Source organism: Perca fluviatilis, chromosome 6 (genome assembly GCF_010015445.1).
Source record: "Perca fluviatilis chromosome 6, GENO_Pfluv_1.0, whole genome shotgun sequence".
In the NCBI taxonomy this organism is placed as follows: Eukaryota; Metazoa; Chordata; class Actinopteri; order Perciformes; family Percidae; genus Perca; species Perca fluviatilis.
Window position 1 is genome coordinate 13,986,088 of NC_053117.1, and position 15,299 is coordinate 14,001,386.

General features: G+C 41.2%; 1 protein-coding gene across 1 annotated transcript; it reads left to right on the forward strand.

Moving 5' to 3' along the window:
* Positions 1-143: 143 nt before the first annotated feature.
* Positions 144-14,184, forward strand: atad1a (ATPase family AAA domain containing 1a). Its single transcript, XM_039804110.1, has 10 exons — positions 144-246; positions 3,663-3,863; positions 4,051-4,149; positions 4,251-4,371; positions 7,381-7,581; positions 8,829-8,935; positions 9,974-10,063; positions 11,988-12,038; positions 12,201-12,373; positions 13,059-14,184. Exons 2-10 carry the CDS (start codon positions 3,690-3,692, stop codon positions 13,186-13,188), a joined length of 1,146 nt encoding a protein of 381 aa, XP_039660044.1. The 5' UTR covers positions 144-246; positions 3,663-3,689; the 3' UTR covers positions 13,189-14,184.
* The last annotated feature ends 1,115 nt before the right edge of the window (positions 14,185-15,299 follow it).

The window sequence follows — 15,299 nt, forward strand, 5'->3', positions numbered from 1 at the left end:
TTTCACCTACTTCTACCATGACTTCTACCTGCCGTAGTAATGGAGATGCTGTCCATGGTGCTGATAGTATCTGTTTGCAAGCATTGCCCTCCAGTGGCTGACTGTGGCCATAGACATAAGTGGCTAGGTGGGTTTAAACAAATCCCGGAACTGAAGTGTTTGTTCCTACCCGAGTTACAAAACGTAATGCACCTTAAATGCTGCCAGTGTTTTCAGTGTTATTCAGTAGTATTTCGCTGTTCTTTAGTAAGTATGACTCTTTTGTCTTTTATCTGACGAGGGACGTTACATGTATGTGTGGCAGCAAACAGAGTGTGGGTAAAATGTACTCAGCCCTTAGGTTTATATAAACAGTTCACAATGCTAAATGACTGTTTGGTGCTTGCTAGTTTCAGCTTCGTTAGCATAGACTGTATAGTCTAGCTATGTTCGTTAGCTTTAGCTTGCCTGGAGATGCTAACTGACTAATTTATAGGATTTCTTCCTCGGTAGTAAACCATACCGTAAAATAGCGACGTCGTGTTGGTATGTAAGGTTAAATGACCTCAGCTCAAATAACGTTAGTAGCACATATTAGGCTCGTTCGAGATGAACTGCGCCTCGCCTGTAAAGTAGACGAGAGCAGGCAGCAGCAGCAGGGGGCGGGGACAAAAATCCGCTCTCAAATCGAACAGTTTTCCAGCAGCCTTCAGGCTGAACAGGAAGTGACAGAAACAGTGTGGTGCGATTCCGATTTAATAAAATGTTATCAGACCCATATATCTGCTCCTACACAGTCTCCAGTTGATTTTATTATGAAAGAGTAGCTGTCAAAATTCTCTACATGCGATGTGTTGCTGATTTTAATTAACAACAGACTGTAGATGATCTGTAATCTGAACAGATTTAGTCTCTCTGACTTCTAAACACCAGCCTCACAACATGTGTTCTGTACAGAATAAGCTTTTAAATCAGACAAATCGCAGTTAAAATCCCTCCGATTCAAAATCAATAAAAAGTTGATATAAAACGTCATCATGTTGAGTCGATTCTGAACCAATCACCTGTTCGATCAGCTGAGAGGCCGGCGTTTCCCAGCATGCACTGGGTCCGCCTGCGTCTGCCTGGCTCTTGCAGTTGGTGAAAACAAAGCCGGTCAACGGAAAGCCGTTCCACTCCCTATTCAGCCCCATTGTACCGAATTTGGTTGCAGTTCCACCAGAGTTCCACTGGGGGTGATCGCGGTCCAGTGCAAAATGAATGGGACTCTATGGAGCTAGACGGCTAAATGTGTCTCTTTCACCTGATTGTCGTTGAGAAACCTCAGATTTGATTGTAGTTTTTGCAAGTTCAACATGGGTTATAGGTCGAAAGTTGAATGAACGAGTACTTATGTCCTTTTGATTTCTTACAGGGTGAGTTGTTGTTGCCCATAACACACTAGCATTCTGCTAATGAATGCTGATTGGTCAGTGAAGGTCTGATTACGATCGGAGATCCCGCTTGACGGCATCCGAAGCAGAGCCTGAATGTCAGAGTGAATATTTCAGCGTGGTCTTTAAAACATCAGCAAACCTCTTTCTAGCATGTGTGTTGACAGGGAGAGCCGAACCTGTTAGCTGTGTTGTCGATGCCTCGAGAGAACAAAGGAAGCAACTCAGAGCTTGCCGTAAAGCAGTATCTCCGGCCGTATATGTGTATGACGTCATTGGCATTTTAAAAGGCTTTTTAGAACAAAAAAACGACTTTAAAACAATCTAACATTTTGAGGGGTATAGCTCCATAGAGTCCCATTCATTCTGCACTGGCCTGTGAGCGCCCCCTATATGGAACTCTGCTGGAACTGCAACCAGTTCAGAAGCCGGAAGTAACGAGGGAGTGGAACTTCTTCCTATATTAGAAATTCTTTGGTGAAAAGCAACTGCGCTACCTGTGTCTCAGAACTGCGGCCGCCTTGGTCTCGTGAGATTATCGTTGCCCACGTGGGCATGACATCAGAGCAAGGCGGGATCAAGTCGGACACAAATCTAACCGGCATGCATTGGGCGGCGATCGCCGGTAATCGATTCTGCGCAGATCTGGCTCATCTCGAACGAGCCTACTGTTACCAAGTGACATACGGGTTAGCATCTGATTGGGAGAACTGTTATCTGCATTGACATATGGTTATCTGATGCCAGAAATGTAAACAAGCTCCACAGCACAGTTTCTGGTTCATACCTCATTGCACCATTTCTTCTTCTTCTTCTTCTTCTTGTTGTTGTTATTATTATTATTATTATTATTATTATTATTATTATTATTATTATTATTGTATTACCTCAATAATATGCTTAACCCTTGTGTTGACTTCGGGTCAAATTGACCCGTTTTAAATTTTTGTTTTATATCAAAAAATATGGGACGTAGAAATAAGCGCTGAAAATGTGTAGAAGAAAAATCTAACAATTTAAAACGTTGGAAAAAGCAAAAACAAACAAAAAAGTACAATGTAAATTTAATGATTTGGTTCCACCTACTCACTGCCATTCACGATGCATTTCGATGGTCAGCCAGGAGCAATTGGTATGGCACTTGACAAAATTGCAATTTTGCCATTTAATTACAGAAATGTACTGCAAAGCAACATAAATTGTGTGATTTGTTAAATGGGATTCTAGTTCCCACCACAGGGTGGAGCATAGTGTTTTCCCTACCAAAAGAATGACAAAATTGTATAATTATGCTATATATTTAAAAATAAATAAAACAGAGGCGCAGATAGAGCGGTTTTCACACTTACAGGCAATTCGCTTCTCGTTCCTCTCTTTAAAAGTTCAATTCATTTTAATGAATGTTACGGGCTGGCTACATTGCACATGTAACGTATGTGGAGCGGACGTTCCAACACTAGGCTAACACTTTAATCAATGAAACTGGCTACTCCGGGCACGAGAGCAGCGCGTAGAGGTGCTCCGCGGAGCCAAAAAATAGTCATCTATTTATATATTTTACGTGAGGTGTGTGTGGCCCTTTTGCACAGAAATGGATCGTAAAGTGTCTATTTCTTGTAAATTAAACAAACAACTTAATGACCGTGATTGAGCGCATTGGCAGTTTCATTTTGAGAGTTTCTGTTACGGTTTGTTTTCTTTCACCGGCATCTAGTGATGGCCAAATGAAGCTTTGTGAACCATTTTCTCTTTTTTCTGAGCCCACTAGATGGGGCTCTCTCTTCAAAAAGGGTTGAAATCACACTGAATTGCCATTCCTTTAACCTTTTTCTTTGAACAGAGTGAGCTCAGAAAATAAAGCAGATGGTTCACGAAGCTTCATTTGGGCATCACTACCTGCATCCTGTGATAACAGCTGACTGTAGATTGATGTTTCACAGCGCTGTGCCAGCTCAAAAAACTGAAGAAACAACAACAATCCCTAAGCAAAAGCTCTCTGTCTCGCCTGTGACTCACGCAATCCTACGCCGTGTGTGCGCAGCAGGTGTAGCCAGTTAAAACATGCATTCCGCGGCACATACGCTCTAACGGTCCGCAGACGTTCAATGTAGCCAAAGTTGCGCAACCTTGCCCCAATTTTCAACTGTTTCTGCCGCTAAATAGTTGTGTGATGTGTAAATCAATGTTGTTTTTATTTGTTTTCAAAAATTATGATTCTTATGTTCTCTGTTACACATTTTTTTTACCCAGCTAATGGACTGACATCAGCTAGCAGAGATGCTGCTTAAGGATCTTCCCAAAGAGGCCCTGTTGCGGCCGTTGTCCAGGAAGGAAGTGGTGGGCATGTTGTTGAGGTTGACCATCTTTGGCGCAGCAACCTACTACAGCATCAAATGGGTTGTAGACGCTATGGACCCTACCTCCAAACAGAAAAACCAAGCCAAGAAAAGGGTATATTGAACATATTAAACTAAACTAAAGTAGCACATAACATTTACATCAGATCAAGGTGGACATAGCCATTTGTCCTCTGCTGTCAGTGTAGCAGATATGATTAAGGAATGACTGGAGCAGCATTTTGCACACCATCGATTACCCTTTTGTGTCTTCAGCTGAGTTGTGTGTCTCCTCTTTACAGGCAGAACAACTGATGAAGAGGATTGGCATTGAGGGCGTCAAACTAACAGAGTATGAGATGAACATTGCAGTTCATCTAGTTGATCCTCAAACTATGAAAGTAAGGGCTGTAATTCTTATCCATGACATTGAGATTATGAAGTGTCGTGACATTTCTACCCTTTTTATCATTGTACTTCATTATAATCTGCCCTCCTGCAGGTGTCCTGGAGAGATATAGCAGGTCTGGATGAGATTATCAATGAGCTGCAAGACACAGTCATCCTGCCCTTTCAGAAAAGACACCTTTTGGCTGGATCCAAACTCTTTCAGCCTCCTAAAGGTACCGCAGCATGTCATCTAATCAGATATTTAATGGTGAAATTTTACACATAATCTTTAAGGTTCGTGCTAACATTATAGGATAAAATAAGATGTACTTCTTTTAGTAATTGTGAGTGATGTATTAATGGATTGGAAACTACACATTGATGGCTAATGTTATTTAATCTTCAGTGCTAAATATTTTCTTTTTACCCAAATTGTCAGTTTTGGGGATGAGAGGTTTTATTTCATTAATCATTATTTCAATTCAGTGCACACTTCTAACAAAACACTTGACACTAATTATGAGATGTGATCTGTAGAATAATAATACACGTTTCATGATCAAACAGGAGCAGTAACAAGGGAAAATCTTGTACTGCATGCCCCCTTCTCACAATAAATAATTCAAATGCTGTAGATGGTCTGCTAATACTGTCAGCAGACACTTGGTTTCTTAACTGATGACCTACAGACCTGTACTCAGGCCAGCTGACTTATTTCAGGTTTTTCTTATGCCTTTAGTATGCTTTGTAGTGAAATATGTGTTATGCTGAATGGAGGTCAAAGGACTGACTTGAGGAACACTATTTTGCCATAAAATCTACTTGGTTACTTTTTCTGTATGTTCAGGGTCACCCTGCTTCTTTAGGTCTACCAAGAATGCATAGTCCCAGTGATTTATAAGTATCCAAGAGGGAAGCAACTTTTGTAACAGGAGCAATACTGTTAACTCGGTATGGAACTGAAAAGTGCTGAAGAAAGTTAGCCTTTTAACCTCACGGTCAATATTTATTTCTTAATATATATAACAAAAACAATGTCAACCAAGTCGCTGTTACAATTTCTGACTGCACTTACTTTCACAAATGCTAGTAATTTGAGTTGAAATGCATCAATGGCAAGCTGACTGGGTTTTATGATTCATGACTTTGACAAACTACAGATATTAGAATTTGTTATAAACCCCATCGGTTTGTTTATTAGCCATTCTCTTTCTCATTATTGTTAGAAAGTCATTTGGTGCATTATGCCTCCATTTAGAGCTGTGTGCCCAAACGCACCCGACACTATATCACACAACTATCACAGTAGTTGATATGAATCACTATATATATATATATATACAGGTATAATAAGGTACATAAACTGTTAAATCATGTAAAAAGTATTGTTTTGCTCAAACAAGATGTATTTTATAAACGTACACATGTGATTTAAAGGTACTTTAAGCGATGTCACGCGTTTTTTAGGCTACAACATTTTTTGTCACATACAGCAAACCTCACACTATCCGCGAGCTGCGGGTCCCCTAAACACACTGTTAGAAACGCAGCCTCTGTAGACAGCCTAGGGTCCACAAACACCAACAAAAACAAAGTGGTCCAACCTGAGGCCTGTACTACGAATCTAGATCAACATGCCCTGGATTTCTTTCAATTATCCGGCTTCACTAACCCTAACAACCACGGTCCCGCATAACCTGTGTCACGACGGTGGTTAACAACTAGTTCAATCAACTCAGTGTTTCCCAATCCAGCAGCGCACGCGTTCACATAAAAGAGGCGGTGTTTGCGCACCACGACCAATCGCAAACATCTACCAGAGCCGCATATTTTAAACAAGAAGAGCAAACTATAATTCTACATAAATATGAAGAACACAAACACGGGTTTACAGGCAAAATGCAGGAAGGAAAGCTGGCAAAAAGAAAAAACGACGCAGTTTTACGTAAATCACAACGCTTATCCTATCAATATCACTTCCAGTGGTGTAGTCTACGTGATAGTAAGCTCCAGGATTTCTATATAGGCTACCCACTTAAAAATTCCCAATGACACGTAAAAACATAGGGTACTTTCCATTATATTTTTGATAAATTTTGAATTGTCATCCGTGCTTTTTTTGTTAACATCTACAGGCTGAATAAAGGTATTTTTACCGTAAATTTGTGCATTAAAGTGTATCGGAATGCAGGAAATGAAGTCGTTGATGCTTAAAACTTCCCTGGGTGAGGACACCCAGGCCCCCCCACTATGATATGCCCCCCTCCTCCCCCAAAGGCAAATTCTGGCCAATATACAGTAGACTACAGTACACCCACTATAATAGCCTACATTAGACTACACTGGTCACTTCCCCATCAGTCAGGCACAGAATCTGACCATAATTACACTTGTGCTTTCCGTGAACTGTCGTTGCTTTAGCCTTTTATTTCAGTTGAAACCCTGACAGTGGTAAGCGATCGTGAGAGAAAATAAAAAAATATCAAAACATAATTCTAACCGATGTGCGTATTGGCAACACACGGCTGAAGAAACCGACAAATAGCCGATATGTAATTCCCTCCTCTTAAAATCTATATCTTTCATAAAGATACCCATCAGTGAATGTTAACAGGGTTGTCGTTCTCCAAATGTTTTAACTTTTATGAGCGCACCTTTTTTTTTCTCTCTCTCTCTCTCTCTCTCTCTCTCTCTCTCTCTCTCTGCGCACCGAGCTCTTCCTGATCTTCTAAGAACGGTGACGCCGTTATCAATTGAGTATTGATTGGTCAGTAGGCGATGCTTTAACACCGGTTTATCTCTAATCTCCAACTTAACCTGCTCCCGGCCAGGTTAGGTGTTCAGCATGAGTTACCACGGCGATTGAACCTGGTAACAACTAATCCACCTTCGTGGTACAGAAAACCCTGGGTTGAACCTGAAGTTAGCTCGTTAACGCCAATTCTTGCTTCGTAGTACAGGCCTATGGACCATGCAAACCGTACACAAACCGTGTTCCAGTGTTCAGCCAATAACGGACAAGAAGGATTTGAGGGGGGGGGGTTAGTGCGCTGAAGCACAGAAGGCAGGGAACGGGATGAGGAGGAGGGAGGAGCGAGCTAGTCTTGAAAATACTTTAAACGTCAACAAGAAGTAATGTCACCCAAAATCGCTTAGAGCACCTTTAATATATGCTGGAAGTCTACTTCATTTAGTACAAATTTTTGTATTTCAAACCAAAACATAATATTTTGTCCTTGCAGGTGTTTTATTGTTTGGTCCTCCGGGATGTGGGAAGACCATGATCGCCAAGGCAACAGCCAAAGCCTCGGGCTGCAAGTTTATCAACCTTCAGGCGTCCACGCTGACCGACATGTGGTACGGCGAATCACAGAAGTTGACTGCTGCGGTCTTCTCATTGGCTGTCAAAATCCAGCCCTGCATCATCTTCATTGATGAGATGGGTGAGTTTGATTACTTTAAAAAAATGCATTAGTTTATTGCACTGTTAGATGTGATTCAGCTTTATCTTTACTCAAGTAGAAATTATTTCAAATAGCTGATACTGATATTGTTATGGTGTTTTTACAGTTTTCGTACCAACAAAAAAAAAATCATGGGTTTTTGACAAAAATAGTTTTGTCATGCTGGAAAAGCAACTAAAGCAGCATTGGAAACCTTTCTTTTTATAGGTTTGCAGCTCCTTAAAGTGCCCATATTATGAAAAAAACACTTTTTCTGGTATTTGGGGTGTTCTTTTGTGTTTCTGGTGCTTCCACACACATACAAACTTTGAAAAAAATCCATCCATGCTGTTTTGAGGGAGATACGTTTTCTGAATGTGTCCTGCCTTCAGTCTCCTGGTGAGCTGTTCAAAATCGGCTCGGACTGTGACGTCACAATCCGAAATGAGCTGGCTAACCGCAACCGTTAGCTCGTAGCGTTAGCATTAGCATGCTAACGCTAATGCTAACACTAGCATGGTACCTCGTTCTCAATAGCAAAGCACTGCTACAACACACACAAGTTCACCATAATCTACAAAAGAACTACTTACATGTGCGCCCTCATTTAGAAGTCTCCCAGCTAATCCTGCCTTGTAACTGACTGAAGTTGGAGAAACAGCTTTCTTTTACTTCTATGGAGCTAGCTAGCTGACAAGATCTACATCTGAGCTACTGAGCATGTGCGAGTGCAATCAAAGATAGTACAGAAGAAGAAGAAGAAAAGAGGTTTCACTCTGTAGCTAAAACAGAAACCAGGTGAAAAGAGGATCTGCAGCAGTGAGAGAGTGCTGTGCAGTACAACAACAATATGGTGTTTTTTTGAAAATTAAACCATGTAAACCTATTCTGGTACAACTTTAAAATACAATTATGAACCTGAAAATGAGTATAATATGGGCGCTTTAAAGCATATTCAGTCTTAGCACTTTAACAGACTATTTAATCATTATGTCCCCTCTATCACTGTAGAACGAGTTTCAAAGCCTGACACTGTGAGCCCCAATTGCTTTTATCATTCTAGTACCAAAAATGCTAAATTGTCATGTACAATTTATATAATAAAAGTGTAATACTTAGTGTCGTCTGTTTATCGATACAGCATTGTCACTGTATATTGTGATACTATGCTATATCGAGGAGCAGATGAGTTTTGTGTAAATTCTGTCTTCATCCTTGTTTTTGCTCCTTGTCTCTTGTTTGTTTAGAGTCATTCCTGAGGAACCGTTCCAGCCTGGACCATGAGGCCACAGCCATGATGAAGGCCCAGTTCATGAGCCTGTGGGATGGCCTGGATACTTCCTCAACCACCCAGGTAACACAACCAAAGCTCTTTCCTATACGGTTATGTACGTACCAGGAGTTGCATGATCCAATGCTGGACAGCCTGTAACGTTAGCATTAGCATTTACAGTAGCTCCTGCGTGTCTTTACACAAACAGCTGACCGCAAACATCCTTTAGCGTAGCAGAAATCCAAACAGCTACAGGCAGCTCTCATCGTCCTTAGCTCCAATATCTCATTATGTCCCAAATGTTTTGTGGTTTTTAAATAAAGTTCAAAATACCTGCCTACCTACCCGATACCATTTTTTGCTTCCCGATTCTGATACCTGAACTTGTGTATCGGCCGATACCGAGTACCGATCCGATACCAGTGTGTCATATATTTTATTATGTTTTAACAACTGTATACTACTATCCCTGTATGGATGTGATATGATTTCTGTCTTTGTTGTCGGTCTGGCTCAGGTTAAACTTTTTGTAAAACATGAACAAACACAAACAATGAATGTCGTAGAACTTTCTTTTATTATCCAGTCTGACAGTCAGTTATAATGGAAAAAGAACTTAAATAAACTACTTTAACGTAGATTTTCTTTACGGCTTTATTATGTGGTATTGGATCGGTGCATAAACTCCAGTCCTTCCCGATACTGATACCAGCGTTTTAGGCAGTATCAGAGCCGGTATCGTACCATCTCTAGTAAAAATTCATGAAAAAGGACAAGTTTGGGAACGGGCAACACAGATTTTGATAATGAACAACTAAACACGTTACACACTGGCCCTTTAAGCTCAAAACGTCGTTGTGGAGGAATAAAGTCGAGTAGTCTGTGCAACCCCTAGTACATACCAGATTAAGTACATCCCAGATTAAGTCCCACTTTTCTAATGACAGGAGAAATCCTACCCAATACTGTTTATTTGAAAGACGCTCAAACTTTACTAAATCTAAACCTATATTGCATGCAGGATGTCGTACCTGTTCCACATGGTGCCTGTCCTGTGTTTGAAGAGTTAATGTTAATTGACGGCATAATGCATTCACACTGTGATTCTTATGATTGTAGGTGATGGTGATGGGAGCCACAAACAGGCCACAGGACGTGGATCCAGCCATTCTGCGCAGGATGCCTACCACTTTTCATGTTGGCCTGCCAGTAAGACACATACACTAGCACAAACAGTTGTCATCTATGAAAAGTAAATTAATACACATGAATTAATACAGTATGTAATATGATGGAAGAATCAAATTTACTGTCAAATGTTTGGGGCAGTTTTATCCCAGAGTAAAGTGAAATTAATATATTTTTAATACAGTACAATAAATCGTGTCAGATATAGACCCTTTGCACGTGACGTCACACTCTACTCCCTCGAATTTTGAACGCCATGACGGACGGCGGAAGAGCTATTCTGTAGACGGACGGCAAGTCAAACGAGAACGTGTTCGCTGCTTATATACTGTGTATGGTTCACTGTTCTTGTTCTCACGAGTCACATACACAATCTGCAGAGTAATCCTCACCAACACAAGCATGTGTATGTATTGCCTTTCTGTTTTAAATGACTGATAAATAATAATAATAATAATAATAATAATAATAAAACTTCCTCACCCAGCTAGCTGCCGTGCTAACAGGTCCCACATAACTATCATCGGTTATTCACTGACCTACATATCCCAAAAGAAGCCCCTTCCCGTCATTTTAACTTAACACACATACAAAAATATTGGTTAAATTAAAGATGACATGGCACGGAAACTAGCTTCAAAAAGGCCAAACAACTGAATTAAATGCGGGTCTGCGGAGCTCCTACCCCGCTTAACCGATCCAGCTAGCTGTCGAAATATCCACCGGTCACCCGCAAAATATAATCACAGATTAGACGATGGCTAGATGTTACATTATGTGTGGTTAATACTAATCATAGACACTCCATGATTTACTGCATGGATTAACGTGTGATGAATTATTTCCCAGAGCTGGGATGCGTTCAGGCATCCATTAGAGAGTTGCATCGGCTCAGCCAGTGAACAACGGTAGCCTACATGCCTGTAGCTAGCTTGCCCTGCTAGGTGATAGCTGTTAGCTGCTAGCTGCCGTCCTGTGAGTGTATTCAGACAGGGTTCTGTGATAATCATCCCAATAACAATCCACGGTGGTGTGGCTATGTCCTCCAAGGGACAGGTCGTATCCGCGTTGAAGTGTATTCCCCCCTAAAAAAACAAACAGTAGTGCGGTAGTAGCTGCTAGGTGTAGCAAGAAAAGGTAAACAGTAGTGTGCCGATCGGAGCGTAGTGTGTGAAGAGCAGATTTGTTTATAAGGGAAGAAGCTTGGAGTAACGTAACTATGGAGAATATAGCAGATATACAACACCGGGAAGAGCCTTTTGAGTTATATGGTCGTCCTTATTTATTCGAATCCGAGTATACAGTCGAAGAACTAGCCTCACAAGAGTTGAAAAGAACGAGACAGACAGAGGGGCAACAGGCAGATGAACTTGCTGCTCCAAGCGCAAGCTAAAGCTAGCCTTCAGTAACTGGAAGACATAGCCACACCACCACCGCTCCATGTATTGTTATTGGGATGATTATCACAGAAGCCTGGCTGACTAGCTACACTCACCGGACGGCAGCTAACGGCTAGCGGGGCAAGCTAGCTACAGGCAGGATCGAGACAGGGACCAGGGTAGGTGAATTTAAACAATGTCTGAAGAAGATGATAGTATTATTATTATTATTATTATTATTATTACATTTTATTTAGTGTTATTTATTTGAAACTAATGAAACTTTCCGCTCGTCTAATACACTATTTAGCTTGTGCTTCCGGTGATTCTGCCGTCCGTCATGGCGTCTTCACGTGGTCGTGGTCACGTGTTTGCAAAGGGTCTATAAATACCTATTGTTTATATATAATGTGTTCAGGCAGTTGTAATGGCACTTAGGCAGTGTCTAATCATTAGAAAGTCTTTAAACTGGTGATTAGTTGCTAATTGATAGGTGCCTTCTTTTTTTGATTCATAGGTTGCACATTACTATGCTTTAAAGAACCACTGTCCTTCTGTCTTTGCAGAACACAAGACAAAGACAGGACATCCTGAGGCTGATCTTAGCAGGAGAAAATGTAAGATGTGATTTTCTTTTTATTCAAGTCAGCTTTTGTCATTGTCAGGGACCATTTCACAGCTGTATTTTCACCATCAAATCACATCAAAGTAGATCAGATCCCCCACGAACACTCATTTTTTAAATGTGTCTCACATTGCTGTCCTGCTTCTCTACTCAGCTGAGCAATGCCATTAATCTAAAGGAGATTGCTGAGAAGACAGAGGGTTACTCTGGCAGTGACCTCCGGGAGCTTTGCCGCGATGCTGCCATGTACAGAGTCCGGGACTACGTCCGCAAGGAGCAGATGAGGCAGATCGCTCAGCAGCTACAGGACTGCGAGGAGGAGGAAACGTACGACTCACATTCAAACACCCACAAGATTTCATAGCCTTTGGGTCCACTGAGCAGCTCTTTGTTTAAATACAGTACCTACCCTAATCCGTCAAGGTTAGACAAGTGTGGGTTTTTTGACAGCAATATTATTTTAAGTGATTTATATTCTGGTACTCTCAAACTTAACATTTGACTTAATATTCCCACAAATGAAACATTCTTTTCAGTTTTCAATGTGATATTAAAAGTAATGAGTGAATACACATTAAAATAATTCCAGGCAAGTTTCAGGCCTCACATACAGAGTCATTGGAGTGTTGATCAACTTCACAAAGTACTTTATAGTATTTTATAATTTTTTTTTATAAAAGGCTAAATATCTTATCTGTGTAACCCATGCTTCAGTTGTTGCTTGGAGCAAGGCACTATTGCTACAAAAATAAAGATTTTTAACTTGTTAAGTTCTCAGCACTCTAAACACTAAGGTACTAAGGAATAAAAGGAAGCAGAACACATTGCTGAAGGCTCTCTACAGACATGCAACCTTACTGTAGTTCTCAGTAATCAATGCACTGAGTTGATCCTGTAGTCTTTTTTTTTTTTTTTTAAACGCCCATTGAGAAGTTAGTTTGGGCCACAGCTATTGGTAGCTGTGTATAGGTCACTGTGTCTGACCTCTGACCTCTTTTGTCCTTTGCTCCAGACCTATGGATGAGGACCGGTTGCGGCCAGTCACCCAGCTGGACCTCCTTTTCGGCCTGGACAAGATGAAGGAATCTAAGCGGGCCACCGTCTCCATGTTGCCCATTGTGTCAGAGGTACCCCTGGACTAAACATCAACACTGCACCACGGCGAGAAACGTTTTCTTCTGGCTTTTCTCCGCAGTGCGTTCCAACTCCCCAACAGAGGCTCCTCCGACACGTCAGAGGTGTAGTTGAAAAAGCCAGAGAGCAGCCACACCTTTCTTAACGTTTATTTATCCAGGCAGAGTTTGTTCTGAGCACGCTCCCTTTCAGCACAACTCTGTCACATGTGTACAGTTACAATACATTCAGAAAATCTAATGTCTTACTGGCCACTGTCAATCCGCCTCGTGCATGAAATGTGCGTACACGTTTGCGTACAATTTAATAACTTTTGTGGCATTCATCAATACTAGTTTTTAGGTAAGATCAAAATGTAAAGGTGCAATATGTAATGCTGACAGCTAGTGTTTAAAATAGTTACTGCAGTAAAAAATTCAAAATGCTGGAGAGAGTCGTCGCCCCCGCCCCCTCCTCCCCAGACTCGAAGTTCACGGAGGTTGCCAGGCTGAGACCGCAGCATCCGCAACAATGTTGCTAGACGCTTGTCTCACATAGCCAGACATTACTTCACAGTACAGCGGAGTAGCTAACGCTAGATGATGGCTATATTGACGGTCATAAAAGCCCGTGCTCACGCGGAGCTCTGCACCCAACTGACAGACTTTTTCGGCTTAGAATTACGGTAGGAACCGCTAAAAACCCAACAACCTCGCCATCCTCTCCACCTGACTGACGGACACACTTCCTAGGCTTAGAATTACGGTGGGAACTGCTAATAACACATGCTAATGCTTACTCGGCGTTCTTTTGGGCTCTAAGCTGACTCCATCTTTCAAATACATCTCCAGTATTTACCCAGGGTTTGTTACATCTCTGGTCACGCAACATGTCGTCTTTTTTGTTTCGGTTGGGTAGAATCTATCTCCGTTGATCCTGTTTATTTGTTAAGTTTTTACAGGTATATCTGGCAACCCAGCCTGGCTGTCAAACTGGGCAGTTGATACCAACACATAGGCCAAAACACAAACAGAAATTCCGTCACGGAATGGAAATTTCAAAAGGAGAAAATACTGGTATTAGCATTGTTGTCAGAAAAGATAGTATTTCAACTTAGCATGTTTCCTTAATATCTGATGATGCATTGGGGTCATTTGGGGATTTATTATAGTAAATATATTACATATTGGATGTTTAAGAGCGCCCTGGAACACACACAAACCAATACGCACAAAAGCCAACTTACGGTTTGTGCTGTGAAATATTAATTATGAGGATGAAAAAGCAATTTACTTCATGAAAACACAGAAACATGTTTTACAATTACGTACCTATTTTATCATTTTAAAAGTTTACACAAGATGATTAAGTGGAAGCCTACCTGCACGCACACACCTGTCCCGCTGGCCGGGGAGCGCACACGACTCCTTTTTGCTACAGTTCGTGGGTATGCGGTAGAATCAAGGCGCTGCTGGAGATTGGGAGGCTTAAGTGTTATTACATGATAGAATTTTCGTAGATCTGCATTACCAACTTTCAACATAAATCTAGCTTTTAATTTAAAGTGATAACCAGAAACTGACGTGCACTCTCTCAGTGGTACACTCGATAAACTGAAAGGCAGGTGGCAGGCTATTATACACACCTGAAAAAGTGGACAAAATGACTATGGCCTGCTATGTTCAACACAATATTGCAATGCACCATGGTGTCCCCCCACCCCATCTGGCACCACCTTAAGACATGGGTGATGGTTTCGTGGAACCTGAGCACAGACATGGCGTTGAAACCCAACAGTGACTCATTTTGTTACATTGTAAAGGGTTTTTATTCTTGTTTTTTAAAGTTCCTTTTATTTCTTTGAGAGTGTTATTAATTTGTCAAAATGTGGATGACATATGCTAAAGAGTCTTTCTTAACGAAAAGAAGAACCTTTTTTTCTTCTTCTTTTTGCTGCCCTTATGTATTTCCCATTCTTGGTAGGTATTTCCGTTCCTTGTTCTTTTATTTCTTCTTTTGTCCGAGTTGGTTTGTGGTTTGCATACAGCATTTGAGTCTGCTGCCCTTATATGGGATTATTGGGACGTTTCCCTATGCTAATTTCAAATTACCTGGCCTGTGCATCCAATTTCAGATCAAA